General features: G+C 39.6%; 1 protein-coding gene and 1 long non-coding RNA gene across 6 annotated transcripts in view; one reads left to right on the forward strand and one right to left on the reverse strand.

Annotated features, from left to right (window-relative positions):
• Window positions 1-13,327, reverse strand: part of CDADC1 (cytidine and dCMP deaminase domain containing 1) — a 48,029-nt gene extending 34,702 nt beyond the window's left edge. Inside the window, exons 1-3 of the mRNA XM_081815442.1 lie at window positions 13,193-13,327; window positions 12,357-12,454; window positions 5,078-5,152 (exon numbers count right to left, since the gene is read on the reverse strand). Of these exons, the coding sequence (XP_081671568.1) occupies window positions 5,078-5,152; window positions 12,357-12,454; window positions 13,193-13,274 (255 nt within the window). The 5' untranslated portion in view covers window positions 13,275-13,327. The remainder of the gene's footprint in view (window positions 1-5,077; window positions 5,153-12,356; window positions 12,455-13,192) is intronic.
• LOC145720761 (uncharacterized) lies at window positions 13,323-24,559 on the forward strand. 5 transcript variants are annotated; one of them, XR_014143962.1, is made up of 3 exons: window positions 13,323-13,501; window positions 21,721-21,820; window positions 22,886-24,559. It is a non-coding gene; the product is annotated as an uncharacterized LOC145720761 (long non-coding RNA). The 5 variants fall into 5 exon arrangements; XR_014143963.1 differs by having other exon boundaries at window positions 13,398-13,501; window positions 21,721-21,970; XR_014143965.1 differs by lacking the exon at window positions 21,721-21,820 and having other exon boundaries at window positions 13,398-13,501; window positions 22,886-23,811; window positions 24,207-24,559.
• The last annotated feature ends 666 nt before the right edge of the window (window positions 24,560-25,225 follow it).

The raw sequence follows: 25,225 nt of genomic DNA on the forward strand, positions 1-25,225 counted from the left end.
TTCCCCTGGAGTGAGTATGAATGAGGCTATGATCAGGAAACTCTCCTTAACTCTTTAAAATACTACAGAATCTGCTGCTTAAAAAAAAAACAGCTGCCCAACAAAATCCTTAGACCCTCTAACCAAAGTTGTTCTTGGTAACAGGATGGCCCTTGATTATTTTTTGGCTGAACAAGGAGGTGTCTGTGCCGTGACCAACACCACTTGCTGCACATGGATTAACGCTTGTGGGAAAGTTGAAACTCAGCTATAAAACCACTGAACGAGCAACTTGGCTCAAGAAAGTGACTCCTTCAGGGCGCCTGGGTGGCTCAGACATTAAGCGTCTGCTTCGGCTCAGGTCATGATCCCAGGGTCCTGAGATCGAGCCCCACATCGGGCTCCCTGCTCCGTGGGAAGCCTGCTTCTCCCTCTCCCACTCCCCCTGCTTGTGTTCCCTCTCTCGCTGTGTCTCTCTCTGTCAAATAAATAAATAAAATCTTAAAAAAAAAAAAAAAAAGAAAGTGACTCCTTCAGCGGGGTCTTCCTTTAACTTATTTAATTTTGATTGGTTTGGGTGTTGGGACCACAGCTCCAAACGCACTCTAGATATTGGGGATTACCCTGCTTGTAATAATCCAGTGGTCTCTCCGGCATGCTGTATTCTCTCAAATACAGCTTGAAATGTGTGTTCGCAGCCACTAACCACCGAACAAATCATCTCCCTAAGACTGGAACATCAGAAAAGGAATGAAGAGAATGACTGGCTTTAAAAATGTGAACCTGAAGTCACGGTCTGTGAATACCACAAAGATTCAAGAAAAAAACACCAAAAACAAAACCAAAACTCATGACCTGTGAATACCACCACAGAGGATCAGCAAAACTGTAAGAATTTTCAGAGCAACAGCCAGGGGTGGGGCTAATGCCTTAAGTTTTGATCACATCTCTCAGGCGTAGGGGTCCGAGCAACTGACAACGGGCCCCATATGGAGTCACTCATGTTAAGCCCACATCATCAGACTGAGACTTAATGCCTAACCTAACTGAGGTTTTGGCCTCTTCCAGGAATATAATCTTAACCAGTCAGACTGGAATTTCCTAGTCAGCTAGTGAGGCAACCCACCTGATAAACTCCTGCAGTCCCACAGAGGAAGGTAACCTTGTCTGAAACAATCCACTTTTTGCTAGACACTTCCTTTTCCCACCCCTTCTGCCTGTAGAAGTCTCCCTTTTTTGCAGTGATGCAGAGGGATGCTGCCTGATTCATGAATCATTGAATAATGCAATCAGATCTTTAAATTTACTCAGTTGAACTTTGTTTTTTAACATATCTAATGATTAATCATAGATTATACTTGATTTATTAATAAAATGAGAATTTTTATTTAGTTCTTTATCTGAACATAGTTTGAACAAAAGCACATTTCTCATTAAGTCCAAAAACTTTTCTGAAAATTTAATGTTGGCTTTATACCAGAAATTTTCTAAATCTAGGCATTCTTAACTGAACAGTGAAGCATTTAATTATCCATTAATATGTCTGACTGAAAAATAAATACACTTTAACCTAGGAAAGGGCGAGAACCAAGTTGATTTGACTTGTTTCTTACAGCATCCAGTCTGTAACTATTTAGTATTAAGCTTCTACGTGGTATAATGAAAAAGGTAGAAAACCCTGTGGTTTTACACATGAATAAGTGAAGCCCAAAGAGATCATGTGACCTTCTGAAAGACCCCCCCACAAATGGTTAAAGGCAGAACTAAAGCAGAGGTCATCTTAAATCTTAAAATATTTTAAATACTGACTAAAAGATAATTCTCAACTTCTTTCTAAAAACTGGCTCTCCCAATTTTTCGCACTATGGCAGTCTAGACTAATGTGGGTAGGTCCCACCTCCCACAAATATATAGATTTACAAAAAAAAAAAAAAGTTTTAAATGCATAGTGAAGCTCAAAAGAAGATACCTGCTCAGGTGTTAAAAATGAAGAGAACTCAAAGCCAGAGCAGTAAGCCTGAGCTACCTCAGCAGTATCCCACCCACAGGTAGGGGACTGGGCTGACTGTGCTTCTAAGCCCTGGAGACCGGGGGCGGGCTGGGATTCTAAAGAGGTGTTACTTTAAACCTAAAGTGTCCTAACTTACACAGATACTAATCGAAAAAGTTGGTGTGACAATATTAATATCAGATAAAATAGACTAAGTTAAAAATCAGTTCTATGTAAGGCACAACGTAGTCTATGCCGTTTTCACAGGAAAGGGCTCTGAGGTAAGGAATGTAAACCCAATCTTTGGGTTTGGGACTCATTGTTACAGCATGTGGGGAACTTGGGCTGAGCACAGGGTACCTGTTATTCCCTACTCCCTTTCAAAGGGATTTTATTCTATAGTTATCCCCAATAGGACACATCTTGAAATTATTTTAAAGATCAGACCAGAACTTTATTAACTAATTCAGTTTCAGTTACGAGTATAAATGTCTGCAACTATGGAGAATGGTATTTTGTAAAATGCCTAAAAAGAAAGAATAGAGAAAATTTTACAGAATTCCTTTCCTGAGTTAACCAATCATTTCCTAAACTAGAAGGACATTTAAAAGGAATACAAAAAATCTTTCCTTTACAAACTATACTTCCAAAAATATATCTAAAACATGAAAGATCTATATTGGCTTTTAAAACAAGCTTTAAATTTACCGTGAATTTATAAGCCCTTTCCCCTTCCCATCCCAAAATTTCTTAAGAGTTTTATGTTCCCCAAATACAAAGTATATGTTAGTATCTACTTCTGAATAGTTCCAGTGAGTTTTTCTTTTTAAATTATAACTTTGAAAAAGAACTGATCATGCCTTATCAAGAGATCCCAACATGCTAGAGCTCACTTTATTAAAACGAACCAATTGTGGGGCACCTGGCTGGCTCATTTGGTGGAGTATGCAACTCTTGATCTTGGGGTTGTGGATTCAAGCCCCACGTTGGGTACAGACATTACTTTAAAAAATAAAATGTTTAAAAATAAAGTAAAATAAAATAATAAAATAAAATGAACCAATTGTGACAAACAGAAATGGCTGCAATTAAATGATTTTAGCTTTAGATTTTCTCAGTAGTTAAGCAGACAGAAATAAAGCCAGAAACTGTGGCGACAAAAGACTTTTTTTTTTTTTTTTAAGATTTTATTTATTTATTTGACAGAGAGAGAGAGAGAGAGCACAAGCAGGGGGAGCAGTAGAAGGAGAGGGAGACCGATGTGGGACTCTATCCCAGGACCCTGGGATCATGACCTGAGCCAAAGGCAGACGCCTAACCATCTGAGCCACCCAGGTGCCCTCCACAAAAGACTTTTAAAAAAACTATTCCTAGGGCACCTGGTGGCTCAGTGGGTTAAGCATCTGTCTTTGGCTGAGGTCATGATCCCGGGGGTCCTGGGATCGAGTCCCACCTTGGACTCTCCACTTGGGGGAGTCTGCTTCTCTCTCTCCCTCTGCAGCTTCCCCTGCTGTGCCCTCTCTCTGTCAAATAAATAAATAAAATCTTAAAAAAACAAAAACTATTCCTAAAAAAACCTCTCAAGACCCAAAACTATTCCTAATAAGCGGGAAAAGTACTCGATTTATTATTAGAACAATCTTTTACCCCTCCCTTGCCCCTCAGCATAGGTGCAGAGACAAAACAAACAACAACAAAAAACGAACAACCTTTTAGGCTAAGTTTAATTTATCACTTTTTTGTCTAGAGTCCTCTTCACCTCAGAAAATATCTTTTATCTTTCATTTGTTTTTAGCTAAGGCCAAAATGTCAAGTTTGAGACAAAGATTTTTCCATCCCAAACTTAAAACAAAACAAAGCAAATAACAGCCTAAGTTGCATTCCATTTTGCACTTCCACTGACTGCAACTCCCAGGAGACTAAAACTTTTTAGTGAATCACTGTTCTGGATCCTGACTGCTTCACTTCACTAACATCTTGGAAAGCCCTCTGTATTATCTTAGTCACAGGGATTTACAGTAAAATGTAAGCAAAAGAGGACAGTCTGCGTTTTGGTAAACAAATTAGTATATTAAGTGGTGAGTCACTATTTTTTTGCCTTCGCCTTTCTTAAAATGAAAAACATCTAAATATTCGGAGACAAATTATTTCTATATTCTTGTTGGGCATTTTAGAGACTCACTCTCAGAACTTATCAAGAGATCTCCAGGAATGCACATCAGAATCACGAAGGTAACTTTTTTCAAAATATACGTGTTTTGTCTCCATTAGACACCCAATAAATCAGAATCTCTCTGGAAAACTCAAAAGATTAAAATAACGAGGAAATACTGTGCAATAGTAAAAAGAACAAAGTTCATCTTATCGGGCCTGGGTTTGATTTTACCCTTCTTACAAGCTAGTAAATTAGCCTGCTACGGTTCCATTGATGCTGACAGAACACATGAACCTCTGGGCTCAGAGACTACTTGATCATTCACAGCCCAGCAAGCAGTATGAGCACCATGTTTGTGATGTTTCCCTTGCCCACAAGTCCCACGGGTGTCGTGCAGATGGCCCAGATGGATTCCTGGACAGGAAGTGGGTTGTGTTATAGGAAAGGAACACCAAGCCTGGGGATTGCTGTTTTATCATAGACAGTAAGCAAACCTCCTTTCTGTCCCAGAGGGAGACATTAGCTCAACCCTCAAGGTTGCTTGCTGCAAACACAACTCTGAGAAATGGCCTAGGTAAAGAACAGTTAGGGCCTTGCATTCTTTAAACCAGCAAGATGTGCTGGAGTACGAGAGAACTGTGCAAGAGTGTTTCTCAACACATTTATGCAAACTAATATGGAAATGTATCAAGAGTTAACTTTGAAAGTTAAAAAAAAAAGATGTGGGAGCATATTATAAAATAATCTGGGTTTGTTTTGTTTTTTAGAGGAGAGACATGTATAGTCTTGTAAATGCACTGAAAACTTTTAGAAGGATATGAAGGGTATATAAGAACCTGCCTTGTAAGTGGAAATGGGAAACTTGAGTATAAGAAGGACTTTTGGTCTACTTTATACCATTGTTTTTGCTTTGTTATTACAAACACGTCTTCTTAAAAGTCATAAAAATTCACCTGTTTTTTGTCAGTAGATATCCTGGCCATCTCTTCATTATCTCCTAAGGGTCCATGTTTTCCCTCTTCCTTTTCCTAATTAAAAGCGGATTAAGGAGAAAAAAAGATTAGTGCACAAAACATAGAATTAACTCAATATTTCCTATTTGAAGGCTGGTTTTCTTGGTTTTGGATCATTCATTTTTTTTTTCTCCTGATGAAAATCTGCATTGACTTCACGCTTTGTTCAGGTTCAAGTTCAGACTACTTAACCTAGTACATAAGGCCTTTACAATCAGGCCCCTACATACTTTTGCAAAATACAGAAGGACTGAAAGTTGTGGTCAGAAAATAAAATTCTGTAGTTTAAGATTTTGGAGTTGGGCAGTTTTAAGGAGCAGTCCAGAGTGTGGCCATAGCTAAAAAGGGCTAAAGGGGGGTAGGGGTAAATTAACTGGAATTGGGAAGATAAGGAACTATCTGTAGATATGGATTGTGGTAGGCAGAATAGTGGTCCCCCAAAGACTTGCCTGTCCCACTCCCTGGCGACTGTTACGTTACTATGTTACTGTGGCAAGATCGTAGATGGAATTAAGGCTGCTAATCATCTGACCTTGAGATGGACCCAGTGTAATTACAAAGGTCCTTATAAGTGAGAGAGGCAAATCAGTGCCAGCGTGATGCAACATGAGACTCAGTCTGCCACTGCTGGCTCCAAAGATGGAAGAAGAGCCTTGTCCAAGGCAAGTGGGCAGCCTCAAGAAACTGCAAAAGGCGAGGAAATGGAATCTGCCCCGAGCCTCCAGAAGGAAAACAGCCCTGCTGACACTCTGAGTTTAGTCCACTGAGACCCATTTCAGGGTTCTGACCTCCAGAACTGTAGGACAATAACTACATATAATATGTGCTTTAAGCCACCGACTTCATGGTAATTTGTTTTAGAAGAGGACACTAACGCATGGAAGTCCACGAGTCTCTTCTAAAAGTAAAACTTGAAGTAGAAAGTTTTGAGCCAGGGCAAGATTCCTCCACTTATTAATTCCACAAATATTTACTGAATGCTTGCCATGTGCCAGCCAGAGACCTAGTTGCTCAGGATGCAGCCCTTACCGAGCTTATGACACAGGAAAATGACTATGAAGTGAGCAGATAATTAAGACAGAATGATACAGCAGGCTTCTGGGAGCCCCAGGGTAGGTGGGATACGTAATAAATTGGAGAAAGTTTCAAAGTGGGAATGGTAAACTTGGTGAATGCTGAACTCTCAGTCTTATGAAACAAATGCTGGATGCTAGAAAAGGAATAACCTCTAAAAAGTTTACAAGAAAAGCCATGTCCTGGGAATCACGTTTCTATTCCAGCAGAACAGGAAGTGGAAGAAGTGATGATGCTGGTAGTGGAATGGCGCGAATGAGATGGTAGTAGTGGTGGTGAGGATGGTATGAGTGATAATAATAAAGTACCTACCAGTGTTTCCCAAGCACCAGGCTCGAAACTATCTCATTTAATCCTCAGAACTTTACAAAGTAGCCCCTATCGTTTCCATTTTAGACACGAAGACATTGTGGTTGAGAGAGATCAAATAACTGCATAGCTAGTCAATGGGAAGGCCAGGACCCGAGCCCCAAGTCCATCGTCTTAACCATTATGCTACCCTGTTACTGTTCTGGAAAAGTACAGTGAGTACACAGTGGGAAGAACTGGGAGAGAGGGACAGTACATGATGTGTAAAAAACGAGGCAACAATACACTTACTCTAATTCTTATACTACAGTACCATTCAGGCAATTTTGATATGTTTAACTTAACTAAAAACTATGAACCAATAGGAGAGATTATTTTAAAACGATGGCCATTTTTAGTAGTGCCGACTTCTGAAACTTGTAGTTAACTGTGCTTTTCCCAAGTCTCATAAACAGTTTCTCTCCCACTCATTTATCTAGTTTTGGGCTGGATTCTTAAAAATGCTTGGATTTTATACTTAATGTAAACTTTGCTGAACAATCTTCAAAGAGCATCCATACAGTGTAAATATTTGACAACACAGAAAATCTCAGATATCAGTCATATTTAGAAGTGGTTGTAAGTTAAAATACACTGAGGGGGCGCCTGGGTGGCTCAGGTGGTTAAGCATCTGCCTTCGGCTCAGGTCATGATCCCAGGGTCCTGGGATCGAGCCCCACATCAGGCTCCTGGCTCAGCGGGGAGCCTGCTTCTCCCTCTCCCTCTGCCTCTCTCCCTGCTCATGCTCTCTCTCTCTCTGTATCTCGGTGTCTCAAGTGAATAAATAAAATCTTAAAAAATAAAATAAAATAAAATACACTGAGGCTGGTAAAATGAATGACAATCTAAATGTCCAGTGCTAAGGGAATACACATGGTACATCAATACAATGGACTGTTATGCCAACATTAAAATGATAATAACAAACACATATAGTACATAGTTTGTGCCAGGCACTATCTGAGAGCTTTACAAATACTAACTCATCCACTTTTCATAAAAGCCTCCTGTAGTATGTACCAGTAACATTCCATTCTATGGATGAGGAAGTTGAGAGAGGGAAAGTCACTTACTCAAGATCACACAACAGTAAGAGGTGGAGTCCAGATTTGAACCCAGGCAGGCTAACTCCAAAACCACTGACTAATCTTAAACTATTAGACTAAGTTGCTGTCCAATGTGTATAATAATATTACAGCATAAGCATTTTCCTGTGTTAAGTGAAAAAGGCTAGATCCAGAAGTAAATGATCTCAAATAACTCAAAGAGAGACAGAGAGAGAGAGGAAAGATTGAGAAACAGTACAACAATGTCAGTAGTCACTAGATAGTGAAATTGTGAAAAAAAATTTTTCCTTCAGTCCATTTTATAAATAATAGACATACATTAGTTTGGTAACAAATAAAAATGTTTTAAGAAGACAAAAGGTTGGTAAAGCGTCAAAGGCAGTATTTCCAATATAATTACATGTCAAAATGCATCTTAAGAGTTTCTATGACTTACTTTGTATAGCAAAAGCAGAATAAAGAATTTAAGTGAAACAAACTTAATATTTTAGCTTAAAGAACATTTTTCTTCTCTTAAAAGGAGAAAGATCTTACTCAACCCTGTGAACATAATGTGTAATTAATACTGAATTTATTTAGGGGCACCTGGGTGGCTCAGTCATTAAGCGTCTGCCTTCGGCTCAGGTCATGATCCCAGGGTCCTGGGATCAAGCCCCGCATCGGGCTCCCTGCTCAGCGGGAAGCCTGCTTCTCCCTCTCCTGCTCCCCCTGCTTGTGTTCCCTCTCTCGCTGTGTCTCTGTCAAATAAATAAATAAAATCTTTAAAAAAAAAAAAATACTGAATTTATTTAATTTAATACACATCCCTGTTGAAAAAGAAGTTAATTTCAGCAGAGGATTTATTCTTGATATATATATATATATACACACACACACACATATACACACACACATATAAATATCTAAATATATGTGTATATATATGTGAATTAAAATGAGATCAAATCTTCATATTAAAAAAAAAGTGTCTTCAAAATTAGTACTCAATCTCTAAGAAGCCCAGCTTTTTATTTTTATTTTTATTTATTTATTTTTTTAAAGATTTTATTTATTTATTTGAGAGAGAGAGACACAGCGAGAGAGGGAACACAAGCAGGGGGAGTGGGAGAGGGAGAAGCAGGCTCCCCGCAGAGCAGGGAGCCCGATGCGGGACTCGATCCCAGGACCCTGGGATCATGACCTGAGCTGAAGGCAGTTGCTTAACCAACTGAGCCACCCAGGCGCCCAAGAAGCCCAGCTTTTTAAATGTGCTTTTAAAAAGTCTTAAATCTCGGGGTACCTGGGTGGCTCAGTCAGTTAAGCAACTGACTCTTGATTTCAGCTCAGGTCATGATCTCAGGATCATGATCTCAGATGAGATTGAGCCCCACATCCACCCTGTGTAGAGCCATGTGACCGCTCCATGCTCAGTGGGGAGTCTGCTTGAGATTCTCTCTCTCCCTCTCCCTATGCACCGCCCCCCACTGTCACATGCATGTATACTCTCTCTCTAATAAATAAATAAAATCTTCTAAAAAAATAAAAGTCTTAAATTTCTAAGCATTTGCTTCTAATCTGTCTCTTCAAGACAATTTTATCTGCAAAAAAACAAAAACAAACCAAAAAACCCAAACAGTTTGAAAATCTTCCACTTTCATAAAATAATATTAAGTTACTAAGAGGCAGAAAGAATAAAAGACTTCAAAATCATGAAGGAAATGAAGACTTTCTCAAAGCCATTAATAATATATGGAGCCAGGGCGGGGGTTGAGGGAGTGATTAATAGGGCGTAAAAATGCAAAACATTTTAAATAATATTTTACTATTTATTAAATATTTCACATAGTAGTTGGAGAAGAAAACTACTCCAAGAGATATCATTTTATCAGGAAAAGTGAATTCTCTATATACAAAGACTTTACACCCTTCACAAAAATCAACTCAAAATGGATCATAGACCCAAATGTAAAACGTGAAACTAAAAAACTCCACAAAAAATTGCATAGGAGAAAACCTAGATAACACTGGGTATGGCGATGGCATTTTAGATACACAAAGGAACGATCCATGAAAGAAATCAGTGATAAACTGGACTTTATTAAAATTGAAAATTTCTCCTCTGTGTAAGACACTTTCAAGAGAATGAGAAGACAAGCAACAGACTGGGAGAAAATGTTTGCAAAGACACATCTGATGTAAGACTGTTATCCAAAATATACAAAGAACTCTTAAAACCTAACAATAAGAAAATAACCTGACTAAAATATGGGCCAAAGAGCTTAACAGAAACCTCACCAAAGAAGATATATGGCTGACAAATTAGCATATGAAAAAATGCTGCACATCACATGTCATGAGAGAAATGCAAATTAAAACGAGATACCACTACATGCCTATAAGAATGCCCCAAATCCAGAACACTGACAACACCAAATACTGGAGACGGTGTGAAGCAACAGGAACTCCATTCATTGCTGGTGGGAATGCAAAATGGTACAGACAGTTTGGTAGTTTCTGGCAAAACTAAATATACTCTTCATCATACAATCCAGCAATCATGCTCCTTGGTATTTACCCAAAGGAGTTGAAAACTCACGTCCACACAAAAATCTGCATACAGATATTTATAGCAGCTTCATTCATAATTGCAATAATTTGGAAGCAACCAAGATATCCTTCAGCAGGTGAATGGATAAATTATGTGTGGTATATCCAGGCAAGGGATCTTACTCAGCACTGAAAAGAAGTGAGTGATCAAGCCATGAAAGGACATGGAAGAACCTTAAATGCATATTGCTAAGTGAGAGAAACCAACCCTAAAAGGCTACGTACTACTGTATGATTCCAACTATATGATGTTCTGGGGAAAGGCAAAATTATGGAGACAGTTAAAAAAAAAAATCAGTGGTTGCCATGGTTGGGGGTGGTGGGGGAAAAATAAATAGGTGAATCACAGAGAATTTTTAGGGCAATGAAAATATTCTGTATGATACCATAATGATGGATACATGTCATTATACCTTTGAGGTACACAGGATGTACAGTACCAAGACTGAACTATAATGTAAACTATAGTCTTTGGGCGATCATGATGTGTCAATGTAGGTTCATCAGTGGTAGCAAATGTACCACTCTGGAGAGGATGTGGTTAATGGCGGAGGCTATTCATGTAGGGGGGAGCAGGGAGTATAGAGGAAATCTGTGTACTTTCCCGGAAATTTTGCTGTGAACCTGTAAGTGCTTTAAAAAGATAAAGTTCTAATTATTAAAAAGTTAATTCCTTAATTCCCTGTTAAAATTCGTCAGTGTAGTCCCTACTTATAAAATCTAGACTCTCTTGCAAGGCATACAATATTTTTTATTTTCTGATTCCTGTATACCTTTCCAAGCTCATCTTCAGTCTCTTCCCTTCACCCAACTTCACCCTCCCCCATGAGGACCACAAGTTCTCTCACTCCTTCAATCTTTTCCATATGGAGTCCCTTGGCTTGGTAAATATCTACTCATTCTTCATGTCTCAGTGCAAACGGAGCCTCCCCTGTGCATCCTTCCCTCACTTCCCCCTGCAGAGCCTGGTTTGCAGTCTTCAGTCTTGGCAGCATCTCTGCTTATTGCATCTTGTTTAAATACCTAACTTTTGTCTCCATTTAGAAAATAAGAACCAAATCTTTCTTTTCGTATCTCCAATGCCAAGCACACAACCTTATCCACCGTAACAAAGACGCCAAAAAGAAAAAAAAGAAAGAATGGTTATGAATGACCTCATAAGAGTACAATTGTGTTTAAGGATTTACAAAAAGTCATTTTGTGGAAAATGTGAAGCAATCTTTCAGCACAATTATTGGCAAGTTGGAAACTTCCATAAGCATATGCAGAATACAAGTGCAATTTTGTAAGAGAAAAACAAGCATGTGCTTAAAAAAAGACTGAAGGGAAGTACCAAAATGTTAAAAGTGATGTTGTTAGAATGGTGAAAAGCCATGGGTAATTCTTCCCCCTTTCCCTTTTTCAAAAAATGTCTTAAATGCTTAAACAACTTAATACTATTCTCCCTATATGGCCTTGGCCCCCTAAAACATTCTAAACTTACTAATCTACCAAACCAACTGGTTGAGAACCTAACACCATGCCACTCCAAGCATGGAGGAAAAAGATGAGAAGGTAAGCACCTTGCTGCCCAAGGGTTGGAGAAAGTAAAGATGTAGGCTTTCATGATTATTCTTTCTATATATTCCTAACCTGTTTTGATCACCTCTTTTAGATCCAAAAAAGAGACTATTTACATGGAACAAGAAACCAATTAGCATTCACAGATTACCTATTCCAAGAGTAGATGCTAAAGGGGTATAAATAAGACATGGTAAAATAAGACACAGTAATAAAAATAAGGTAAAATAAGACATGATCTCCATCTTCCCGTAATTTACAGTTCAGTGGGAGAAGGGGAAAACTACTCACATGAAACATCAATAGTATGCAACTGGGTGATGAATTATGCAATCTAATTGTCCAAACCAACATATAAATACCATTAATACCTGATAAACATGGCAAAGTCTGAGAAAGTAACAATTCTATTTTTAGATTAGAAAGATGAGCTATTACAGCTATGAGTTATAAATATCACACTAAACCACAGAAGTATTTTGCAAATTTTAAGGTTTTTGAGTTTGCTTTTAAGTGTGACAGAAACTGGAAAAACCAAATTTAAACCACGACTAAGTGGGAAAAACTAAGGAAACAAAATATACCTGAGATTTTTGTCTTTGGGCTTTTACTGCTGGGAAGAGCTCCATCCAGAGACTGAGCAGAGTGAAAAGGTTGACTTTAGAAAGCCTTGGTATTTGACCTACAAAAGAGAGGGTAGACACTTTAAAATTTTTACTAATGATGAAAATAGGAACTCATCCTCAATGCCATTTGGGTGCTGCAGCCTGAACTCAGCTGCTTTAGTAGGAGGCAGAGAAAAAGGATGAGAGGACAAAAGAATCAAAGGGCAGGAGCCTGGCTACAACCTCACTTTCGGCGACCTCCTCTGGCACTTTTCAAAGTTGGGCCCTTTCTCCAGCCATCACATGACAAGGAAAAAAACATGGTACAACTGATAAATTTAACTATGGGAACAATCCAAAGGAAGTTATGAAAAGTCCTTGCGTCTGATGTTATCGTGAAGCAAGCTTTTCTTTAAATTGTGGTGTTGCAAGAAGGGCAGTGCGGTGACCTTCGCGGGGAAGGCAGTTGAAATACAGGAAAGCGTCGTGTGTGGTTAATTCGGAAATCAAGTCAAAAGCACGGAATTTTCAGGCTCAATACCTGAGATCCCAGCTCTAGGTCCTGGGAGGAAAAGTAAAGGGCGGGGGCGTGGGGGTGGGGGTAAGAGGGAATGAGCGCGACTTCAAAAGCAGGTGTTGCCAGGCCAGGGGTTCCTGGTGACCGAGGCGAGCACGCGCCTAGGGCGGGAATGACACATCCCGGGGCAGAAGCGCGGGCGAAGAGGGATAGGCAGGGAAAGCGGAGTTACATGGAGGCAGAGGCTCAGGGCAGAGCGAAAGGCTGGGATGGCAGCAGCAGGGTCCGAGGCACTCACCAGTCATGCTGCCAGTCTGGGTGCTGACTGACCGCCCGGCCCCCGCGCTCTCCAGATTTTGCATCTGCCCTGCTTCTTTCATCCCAAGCCTAGCGGCCTCTGCTGCCCAGAATACCTCTCGCTGTCTGGCATGATCTTAGCCCCAGCGGCTCCACCTCCCGCCTCCTCCCAGCAACTATACGGCAACCGCCAACTGGGCGCAGCCAGTGACGTAGGAGCCCGACCGCCACTTCCGGGCGCCTCGTGTGTCGTATTAGCGAGGCGTGGACGCGGCGGCGCAGGGCTGCCCCTTCAGGGGCGGCTGCATAGGTAAGAAACTGCAATAAATCATATGAGGCCTGACTTTAACTGTCGATGTTTTTGGCCTGGAAGTCCCAGGTTGTGCGGACTCTGATAGAGTGATGAGGCCTGCGCAGACTTGAGAGTTTTGGTGAGAGAGTGAAGGGGAATTGGAATGGAATGCTGCCCCATCTGTCACGGTGGAGATCTTAGAGAAGGGGGAGGTGGGGTTGGGAAGGTAGGACCTGGGCGGTCCAGGTGGTTGTTACCATCAGAGATTGGCCAGCCCTTAGGAACTCAGTGCCAGGGACTACCATAGGGACATTCTGCTTCTCATCAAACGTATCACCTCAAGAAGTCCTACTGTAGGGGCACCTGGGTGGCTCAGTCGGACTCTTAGTTTCAGCTCAGGTCATGATCTCATGGTCGGGGGATCGAGCCCGCTGTCGGACTCTGCACTCAGCGTGGAGTCTGTTTCAGATTCTCTCTCTCTCTCAAATAAATAAATAAATAAATAAAGTCTTAAAAAAAAAAAAAGGCCAACTGTGATTATGAGAAAGGTGGGGGTAGGAGGAAGTAGCAAGTGGCTCCTGGAAAATATGGGGAGTGCCATATTGACATTGTAGGTTTGTGCCCAGTGCATTTTATTTGATTATTTGTAAGTGTCCCAGTCATGACTCAAAATGAAGCTCCTCCCCAGTGACTCAGAGCCCAGTTTCCCTCACCAACCCATTCTGTTCTCACAACTTGAAATACTGACAAATATCAAGACATGAAAACAGCTTTTTGAAAGCAAAAGTTGAACGTTACTAAAAAGGCATCATTTTGTAAAGGACTGAAGTGGTAATCTTCGGTGATAATGGTATGGCTTATAGTTCCTTATTTTCACTTCTGTATAGTATTTAACTATAGCTATATACCACAATTTATTTATCCATGTTTGAGCCAAGAAACATTTGGACCATCTCCAGTTCTTTGCTATTGCAAATAACACTGCTATAAACATTTTTGTATGTCTCCTTATCTTTAGGGACTATACTTAGGAGTAGAATTGTTGGGTTGTTATTGTCAAGTTTACCAGATAATGCTGAAAATTTTTATAAAGGAATTGGACCAGTTTATATAGCTCTACGTCACCACTAACTCTTGGTATTGTCAAACTTACAATGTTTGACAATTGGGCTGGCATAAAATGATACCCTGTGGTTTTGATTTTCCCTGATTTCTACTTTGGTTGGACATCTTGTATGTTGGTTGGCCATATGTGTGTCCTCTATGAAATACCTATTAACCATTTTTCTCTTTGGTTGTTTCTTATTTCTTATTCATTTGTAAGCGTTCTTTATATATTCTGGATATTCATTCTCAGTTGGGAGTGTGTATGATAAATATCTTCTCCCATTTGCCACTTGCTTTTTCACTTACTTTATTATGTCTTTCAGTGCAGTGTTTTATTTTAAAGTGCCAAACATGCCAATAATTCTCTTTAATGGGTTTTATATTTTAGTATCTTTATAAAATGTCTTTCCTACCCAAGGTTATAGAAATATTCTTTTGTATTTCCTCTAAATAAGTTTTTCCTTTGACATTTACATATGCATGCATGTAGAATTCATTTTTGTGCATCGTCTGAGGAAGGGATCCAATTTTATTTTCCATTTGATAGTCAGTTAACACCAACACTATTTCCCCATTGATATGCAATGTCACCTGTGTCATATATCAAATTTCCATACACACATGAGACTGTTTTTGGTCTTTGTATTGCATATCATTTGTTTATTTACCTCCCTCCCCCCAAAAAGGATCTTATTTTCTTCAGGAATATCTTGGCTATTCTTGGCCTTTTAGAATCTGTGTAAATTTAGAATCATATTGTCACATTCCTCAAATATCCCACTGGAATATTGATTGGAAGTGCATTGAATTTATAGATCAATTTGAGATATATAGGCTTCCTGTCCCTGAACATAGTACATGTGTGTGAACATGGTATACTGGGTTTTCAGAAAGTTTCAAAAGGATTTATGATTTTTTCCCACAAAGATTTTACATATATTTTATGATTTAATTCTAGGTTTTTTGTTGGTATTGTAAATAAAAAAAATTTTTTTAAGATTATTTATTTATTTAATTGAGAGAGAGAGAGACCGTGAGAGAGGGAACACAAGCGGCGGGGTGGGAGAGGGAGAAGCAGGCTTCCCGCTGAGCAGGGACCCCGATGCGGGGCTCGATCCCAGGACCCTGGGATCATGACCTGAGCCGAAGGCAGTCACCTAACCAACTGAGCCACCCAGGTGCCCCAAATGAAAAAATTTTTTTAAATAAACTCTACCTGCAACATGGGGCTTGAGCTCACAACCCCAAGATCAAGAGTCGCATGTTCTACCAACTGAGACAACCAAGCACCCTGTAAATGAAATCTTTTAAAAAAATTATATTTGTAAGTATTTGTGGCTAATATATAGAAATGCAAGTAATTTTTATGTATTTTATATTGAGCCATCTTGCTAAAATTTCTTATTAATTTTAATACTATTTATTTTTAGTTTCTTTTGTTGTCTAGGTGGAAAGGATATCATCTACAAATAATGACAATTTTACTTACAGTTTTCTAATATTCAAACCTTTAATATTTTATTATCTTACTGCAGTCTAGGATGTCAGAGAAATATTGAATAGAAGTTATGGTAACAGGCATCCTTTCTTGTTTCTGATTTAAAAGGAAATGATTTTTTTTTTTTTTTTAAAGAATTTTATTTATTTATTTCTCAGAGAGAGAGAGCGCACAAGCAGGGGAATGTCAGGCAGAGGGAGAAGCAGGCTCCCTTCTGAGCAAGGAGCCTGATGCGGGACTCAATCCCAGGACCCTGAGATCATGTGTGACCTGAGCCGAAGGCAGACACTTAACTGACTGAGCCACCCAGGCGCCCCAGGAAATGATTTTAATGTTAAACTTTAAAGTATGGTTTTGCTGTAGGCTTTTGGTAGCTGTCCTTTATCAGATTATGCAAATTCCCTTCTATTTCTGTTGTTTTTTTTTAATCAGATGTTGAACTTTATTAAATGCTCATGTTAGGTGCCTTTTATCAGCTTAAGAAAGTTCTTTCTCTACTGGCTTGCTGAGAATTATTATCATGAATGGATGTTGAGTTTTATCAAACATATCTTATGTCTGTTAAGATGATCCTATAGTTTTCCTCCCTTAGTCAGTTAATGTGGTGAATTATACTAACAGATTGCTTGATATTAAATCAACCTTGTCTTCCTTTGGTAGACCCATCGTGGTCATTGTGTGCTACTTTCTTATTCACTGCAGGATTAAATTTGCTAATTTTTTTTTTTTAAGGTTTTATTTATTTATTTGACAGAGAGAGACACAGCGAGAGAGGGAACACAAGCAGGGGGAGTGGGAGAGGGAGAAGCAGGCTTCCCGTGGAGCAGGGAGCCCGATGTAGGGCTCGATCCCAGGACCCTAAGATCATGACCTGAGCCGAAGGCAGACGCTTAACGACTGAGCCACACAGGCGCCCCTAAATTTGCTAATATTTTAATTTAAGATTTTTTAATCTATGTTCATGAGTGAGTTTGGTATATAATTTATCATGGTCTTTTTGTTTGGTTTTGATGTCTTGATTAGGCTACCCTCATAAATGAGTTAGGTAGGGTTTCCTATTTTTCTTTTGTCAGGAAGAGTTTGTATAAGATTGAAATTACTTGTTCCTTGAATGTTTATTAAAACTTACCTGGAAACGCCATTTGAGCCTAGTGCTTTGTAAGGTGGAAAGACATTTCACTACTAATTCAATTCCTTTATGGGTTAAGAGACTATTCAAACTATTTTTTCCTCAGTCAGTTTTTGGTAAGCTATATTTTTCTTGAATTTTGTTCATTTTATATGTTTTAAAATTAATTGGCATAAATTTATAAACTTTATAATAAAATTTTCTAAATATACAAATTTATGAAATGTTCTCTCACTATCTTAATTTCAAGAACTTCTAGGGACGCCTGGGTGGCTCAGTCAATTAAGCGGCTGCCTTTGGCTTGGGTCATGATCCCAGGATGGGATCGAGCCCCACGTTGGGCTCCCTGCTCAGTGGGGAGTCTGCTTCTCCCTCTCCCTCTGCCTGCTGCTCTGCCTACTTGTGCTCTCTCTCTATCTCTTTGTCAGGTAAATAAAATCTTAAAAAAAAAAAAAGAACTTTCTAAACTGAAGAATAAGTAAACAATCCAGTTAGAAAATGGGCAAAAGACTTGAATAGTCACTTCATCAAAGAAGGTATAAAATGACAAGCACATGAAAAGATGTTCACCATCATTAACCATTATAGAAGTACAAATTAAAACCATAATAAAAAAAAACATAATGAGATACGGCTGCATACATATTAAAATGGCTCAAATAAAAGGTACCGACAGAACCAGATGTTGGCAAGCATGCAGACTGCCGGATTATCTCTTACATTGCTGGGGGGAATATAAAATGGCACAGCCACTCTGGAACAGCTTGATGGTTTCTTACAAACGTATGCTTATCGTATCACCCAGCAATCACACTCCTGAGTATTTATACTAGAAAAATGAAAACTTAGGTTTACACAAAATTCTGTACATGAGTGTTCATGGGAGTTTTATTTGTAATAGTCAAAAACTGGAAATAAACCAGACAACCTTCAGTGAGTGAATAGATGACAAACTAGGAACATCCTTGCAATGGAATACTACTCAATAAACAGGAAGGATACATGTGTCAACTTGGATGAATCTCCAAGACATTGTGTAGAGTGGGAAAACAATCTTAAAGGGTTATGCACTGTATGATTGTATTTATATACCATTCTCAAAGTGAAAATATTAGTGATGGAGAACAGATCAGTGGTTTCCAAGTGTTATGGTTGGGAAAAGGGTACCACTATTAAGAGGTAACACAAGGAGGGGCTCTGGCTGGCTCAGTGGGCAGAGCCTGCGACTCTTGATCTCGGGTGGTGAGTTCAAGCCCCACCTTGGGCAGTAGAGATTACTTACAAAAAAAAAAGAAGAAAAAAAAAGGAGGTAACACAAGAGAGTTTCTTTGTGTTGATAGTTACTCATCTACACATGTGATAAAATTTCATAGAACATACACCTAAAATAAAAAATAGTGCATTAAGGATTACTGAACTCCAAATAAGGTCTATACCTGAATTAATAGTACTGTACCATGTGTTTCCTGGTTTTCCCAATATACTATGATAATGTAAGATATTATCATTGCAGAAACTTGGAGAAAGGTACATAGGAGCTCTCTATTATTTTTGCAACTTGTTTGAGTTTTAAATTCTTTAAAAATAAAAAGATATCAGTATCTATCTTATATATATGCATATGTATGTGATTATATATTTAATATATACAATATATTATCTTTCATCTCTGTGAGTAAAATCTACCCTTAGAACAACCATTAGCTTTTTTGCTCACTTCCTTCTTTTTAGATTGCTGTTTTCATTCCATTTTCAGTCCTGTAGTATTTCAGAGTTGTGTAAATGCTCTATTTCCTTTACTTTCTTGCTGGTTCAGCCATATTTGATCTAGCATTTTTGGGTGCTTTGTAACAAATTTGTTTGGGCTATCTTATCTACAATATTACTGGAAATAACAGTTCTGCTACAAAGAATAAGGACTAAAAAGGAGTATAAGACAAATGCTACCTAAGTGCTAAGAAATGGACAAACCTCAGTTCAGGTGAGCACAAAAAAGCCTAGCTTAGTCAATAAAATGGTTTTAAAATCAATAAATAATTGATGGACAGAACATGGACTTTGATGTCAGATAGATAAACTGACATCTCTAACCACCCAAGCTATTTACTAGTTAACTATGACTTAGCTGAGACAATGTTAGCTGTGGGTAACAAATACCCACCAAATCTCAGTGGCTTGCCACAACAAATCTTTCCTTCTGGCTCAACATTACATGCTACGGCACTGTTCCTGTGGATTGGCTCTGGGATCCAGGCTAAAGGAGCAGCCTTTGGATATTCTTTTCTCCTGGCAGAAGGAAAAGAGATGGCAGAATTACATGATGACTCTTAGGGCAAGTCTCATGTCAAGCCAGACACCCGTGAGATGGGATGCATAATCCTGTTTCAGGGATGCCGAAAAGGGGGGTACAGCAAATATCCCGATAATAATGCAATATTAGTAAATTGGCTTTACTAATCATGGATCCTTTGCCTGTTACTTCATGTCTTGTCAGAACAAAGAACTCCATATCCCCTTTTCCAGAATCTGCAGTTTTCAACATTTTACCACATTTGTACCATTTTTATTATTCTTTCTGTTACATTTGCATACCTCCCCATCCTATTCTTTTTCTGAGTCATTTGAGAGCAGGTGACAGACACTGTGCCCAATCCCCCCTAAAAACTCCAGTATTTATTTCTCCAAAACAAGGACATTCTAACACATGCTAATCCGACAGTCCAAAACAGGAAATCAATGTTGATCAGTCACTACAAGGCAATCCACAGACACCATTCACATTTTGAAAAGTGTTTCAACATGTGTCATTTCCGTTCTGATTTCAGCATCCCATCCAGATTCACTGAGTTTTGACCCTCTCTATTTTCCTTCAACCTGGAACATTTCCTTGGCTCTTCCCTCTGTCTCACAACATTAAAAGTTTTAAAGGATCTAGGCTTTTCATTCTGTAAGATTCTTTTCCACGAGGATGATTCTGATGTTTCCTCACAACCAGACTCAGGCCATCCATTCTTGGTAGGAATGCTACAGAAGTGATACTATGCTCTTTTCCACGGATCCCATCAGGGGGCAGCTCAGTGTTCACACATCCCAGCCATGGTGACACCAGCCTTGTTCACCTGGCAAGTTAGCGCCTGTCAGGTTTCTAAAGTCACTAGTAAAGTCAGTATTTTTCCCTCTGTAATTGCTCAGTATTTTGTGGCGAGAAATTCCCCCAATTATGCCAATGTCCTATACCCATTAAACCTCCACGTACCAACTTTAGCATCTGTTGGTGATTCCCATATGAATTAACCACCATTGTGACGGCTGTCCAGTGGTGATTTGTTATTTCCATCATTCCTCCTACATACAGTTGTCATTCTAAAGTAAGAGTTTTTCCCTCTTCCTCATTCATTCATATGTGTATGGACTTGTCTTTCCTGTTTTATTCAATGAGCTGTAATCTGTTATCATTTATTTTGTGCTCAAATTGTCCCATATTTGATGAAATCCTCAAGTTGTCTCTTTTAGCCTTTTGACACACCCGCATAAGTCTTTGAGCACTTCCTTACATTCTAGTGCAACAAGATGCTCCAGACTCGTTTTCTACATTCCCTGCACCATATGTAGAGCCGACCGTTTCTCCAAGGAGCCCTGGTTCCTCTTAGTGTTTAAAAACTAAGATCTAGGCAGTAAGTGTGCTATGTCATTTCTACTAAACCTTCTGAGAAGCTAGATCTAGAAAATATATGAATATCTATATCCATATACACACATACTCATGTATCTCTTTCAGTAGCTATCTGTCTAAGAGTTCCCATTGATACCTTCAATTCCAGAGTCCAGCACATCAGGGTTATTCCTAGCCTCTACCTTTGTTGTATTTGTAAATCTCTTCTCAAACAGCAAGAAACCTGGTTCCCATTTTTTTTTCTTTTTTTTTTCTCTTTTCCTTTCCTTCTCCCATGCACCCAATTCCCCTAATCTAATTTCTCTAGCACATTGGTTGCCTCCTTGGCTGCCCCACCCCTGTTGCTGCTGCCTCCACAGCCCCTTTGGCCTCCAAGGGAAGGGAAGCGAGGAAAGGGGAGCTGTAAAATGGCTTTTTGACTGAATTATTCAGAGAGGGAGGAAAGAAGACAGGAAGGGAAGGAGGGAGGAAGGGAAGTACAGTGGTAATAGGTTTATCACAGATTTTCCTGAAGACTAGGGATGCCTGGGTGGCTCAGTCAGTTAAGTGTCTGCCTTCGGCTCAGGTCATGATCCCAGGGTCCTGGGATCGAGTCCTGCATTGGGCTCGGCAGGGAGCCTGCTTCTCCCTCTGCCGCTCCCCCTGCTTATTTGCTTTCTCTCTGACAAATAAATAAAATTTAAAAAAATTTTTCTTAAAGACTAAATGATCCCAAGTAGCACAGTGCTTGGCAAAGAATAGGTGCTCAATATCATTAATTATTGTCCTTCCCTTCTTTGTCTTTCATTTGCTTATTCTTTATAGAAAACCTGAAACTTATTTTATCCTAGGTCCTATGTTGGGAATATTAGTCCTAGCAGTGTGTTTATTTGGACAGAATCTTCTCAGCAAAACAAGCTGGGGTTCCATGGAGCTGATCATAAAGACATGGTATCTATACTGGATTTGTTGATACTGTTGGTGTTGGCAGAGACCACATACCCAACTTGCAGAAGAAAATGTACCTCACGCTCAGTCCTGCTCTCCGACCTGGAAGGCACATCATGACCAGTGACTGTGTCCTGCAGGCCTGGAGAGAAGGTGGCTGCAGGACTGCTTGGGACTGCTGGTGGTTGGTACACCCTTGTGGACAGGATTGGCCCTAATTTGGTCATTTCAAGTGAAGATGTGACCATAAACACCACCCTGAATCCAGAAATTAAGGTTTCCCAAACAATTCTCAGAGAGCAGTTCCTGGCAGCACTTAAGCCCCAAGGAAGCAAAGAGAAGCCTGAAACAAAATCCAGACACCCTTCACAGAACATTCGCTTTGTTATGGAGGGCAGTGCTGCCGAAGAGAAGTGACTTCTCAGGCTTACCGTATATTGTCCCAAATGGTGTCCTCAGAAAAGAAAAGTTGGTACCACATAGATGGTGTGCTACAAAGTCAGAATGCCCAGGAACCTTGGGAATGTCTGTGCTCCCGCGAGGTGGGAAGGACTGGCAAGCCCGCTGCCCGCTCTGTCCTGAGGTGCTCTGCCACAAGGCCACCCAACAGAGGCTGGGCAGGTGGGCCCGGCCACCACAGGCCATATCCTCGCCACTCTTGGGTCCCCATTTGTGTGGTGCCCTCTGGACTGGTTTGAGTATTTCTCGATCAGCGCCCCTGAAGAGGTTCTGCAATTAGACGTGTTAGAAATCAACAGAAGACGCTAGAGGGACCAAACGGGAGAGAATAGAGAGGGAGTTGATGGAGTATCAGTAATGGTAACAGTAACAATAGTATCCTACTATTTACTATGTTCTAGGTACTTTACACATATTATTTACACCTTCCAGCAGCCTTATGAAGTGGGTATCACTATTATTATCACTACTTAGAGGAACCAAGACATGGAGTAACTTGCCCAAATGGTATCACTTGAAAGATGTGGGAGCAGGATATAAGTGTACACTACTTCATTTAATACTCCCAAAAAGGCTATGATTCAGACTTTTGTCCTCTCTGCTTTACAGGTGAGGGAATGAAGACCCTCGGACCATCAACATCAGTGTCCCTCAGGAGCTTATTAGAAATGCAGAATCGTGAGCCCCACTTCAGACCTATGGAACCAGAAGCTGGACAGAACCGCTGGCCAGGACCAGAGGACTCCAGCAGGTCTCAAACTTGCACATGAGTAACTGTCACCCAGAGACTATGTTAAAACCCCGATTCCACGGGCCGGCTGCTAGAGATTCTGAGTCTCTGGTGTTTAGCAGTAGTATTTTGGCCCTCTGTAGAATAGCTTCTGCCAAGTAGTTTTGGGTATCACATTATCTACCAACATTAGCTGATGTTAAAAAGCAAAATTTCCATACTGGTTAAGGCATAAGTATCAAAGTTTTATTTGACTTGGGGTTAACATACTTTTTTAAAGGCCCAGAGAGTAAATATTTTAGGCTTTGGGGACCATTCACTCTCTGCCGTATGTCCTGAAAGCAGCCACAGGCAATATGAATGATTGACTGATACAGCTCAGTTAACTCTCCCCTTCATTTGGCCAATAGCAGAGAACCTCTCGTGATCTCATTGAGACCTAGTTTGGCATGTATTTGAAGAGTGGAGATTTAAATACTTGGAGAGGAAGGGACTCTTAAGTAAAATAGCTAATACTGTAGGGGAAGAAAAACAATTTTCCTCTACTCTTCTAGGTTCTTGGCTGAGAATCCTCCCACCCCTGTGATAAAAGACAGATTAACGAGAGAAAAACAATTTTAATTATGTATGTAAGGGAGCCCCACAAAGATATGAGACTCAAAGCCAGCCAGGCAGTTGAGACTTATGTACCATCCTGAGCTAAGGAAAAGGATAGAGGTCTGGGGCTTTAAAGGGGAGGAAGACAATTCACAGGAAGATGAGAGGAGCAAATGTTTGGGAAGCAAATGTTTGCCCTGCCATACAGGTAAGTCGCTCAAATGAAAAAGCTTTCTCTGGTAATAGCTCTCTTCCTGGTATAGGCCCCTTTTCTAATTTTTTTAGGTAGTTAAGAAGTAGTAAAAAGCTTTTCCTGAGACTGCTGGGCCTTGATTATCTTCAGCTCAAAATAATCCACATGCCAAATTAGCACATTCTGGGGTGGCTTATTCTGAACCCCCTCAACACAGTATTCCCGGTTAACTTTCTTCAGGCTGAATTGTAACACCTTTTCCACTGGGTTATAAAATCCTGATCCTTTATCAGTTTCTGCAAGGTAACTTCTCACCTGCAGGGCTACAAATTGACACTGTTTCTATCAAGTATGTGCTATTAATTAAAAAAAAAATGGTGACAAGTAATCCCCATTTTATCATTTTCCAGGTGTGGAGTAATTTTTGTCATTATAAGAAAAAGCCCCGTGAAGTTGAGTACTGTTTGCTGTAAAGATTTTTGTTGAAGACATAGTTTTCTAACTTACAGGATGTCATCTTGGAGTACCCACGGGATAAATTCTCCTTTCTGCTGTGAATCATGTAACCTTCCTAACCAGACACCGGGAATGAGTTTTGTGTCCTCACTTTATCCCTGGTATAATCTTATTTTATCTACCCTCATTTGTATTTATTTCCTACTTTCTCCATTAACTTAATTTTTATCTTATTTTGGGCATTTTTGTAAATTGCCTTATGTTCTTTTTGGAATACAAATTTATTTAAATAAAGAGTATGTTCGGATTGGAGGATTCTTTAGTTTAATGTGCCTTGAGAAGGAAGAGGAAATGAAGATGATATTTGCATACTCCAAAAACAATACATATGATGTCCTTGACAACAGGCTAAATGTAATATACTCACATTTACGTCATCCACCCTATGACAAAAGTTGTCTGTTCTTAGTTGGCATGTGTACCACACATACCTCACCTAAAGGGATCTAAATGATCTAGACAGTTAATCTGCAGTATTTCTCTTTTGTTTTGTTTTTCAAACAAAATTCACATTTTATTAGATTGAAATAAACTGTGAAAAATGTCCTCACCTAAAAGCAATATTTTCTGTATTATTCCTAGGTAAACCACAAAACTTATTTTTGCAATAAGACCCATTTTCCTGGCTGTGTATATAAATCAAGATGACACGATAGATGTTGGTTATGAAAAAAAAAGAAAATAGGGAAAACCAGACAAATCAGTTATCAGTGTCTGTGGACTCAGGTTCTGTCATGCCTGGAAATTAGTGCTTACCGTACATCTGCTAAAAAGCTGATGGCGCAGTTAGGGTGTGGGCGCAACAAAGGGACACGTGCAGCAGCAACGTGCGGGAGGCAACAATGGCCCATTCTTCCATTTAACAGTAAAAGTAATTTATGTATTTACATCTCATTGATGAAGACAAAATCTA

This window comes from Leptonychotes weddellii, chromosome 3 (genome assembly GCF_054177405.1).
Source record: "Leptonychotes weddellii isolate Sample4059 chromosome 3, ASM5417740v2, whole genome shotgun sequence".
NCBI lineage: Eukaryota > Metazoa > Chordata > Mammalia > Carnivora > Phocidae > Leptonychotes > Leptonychotes weddellii.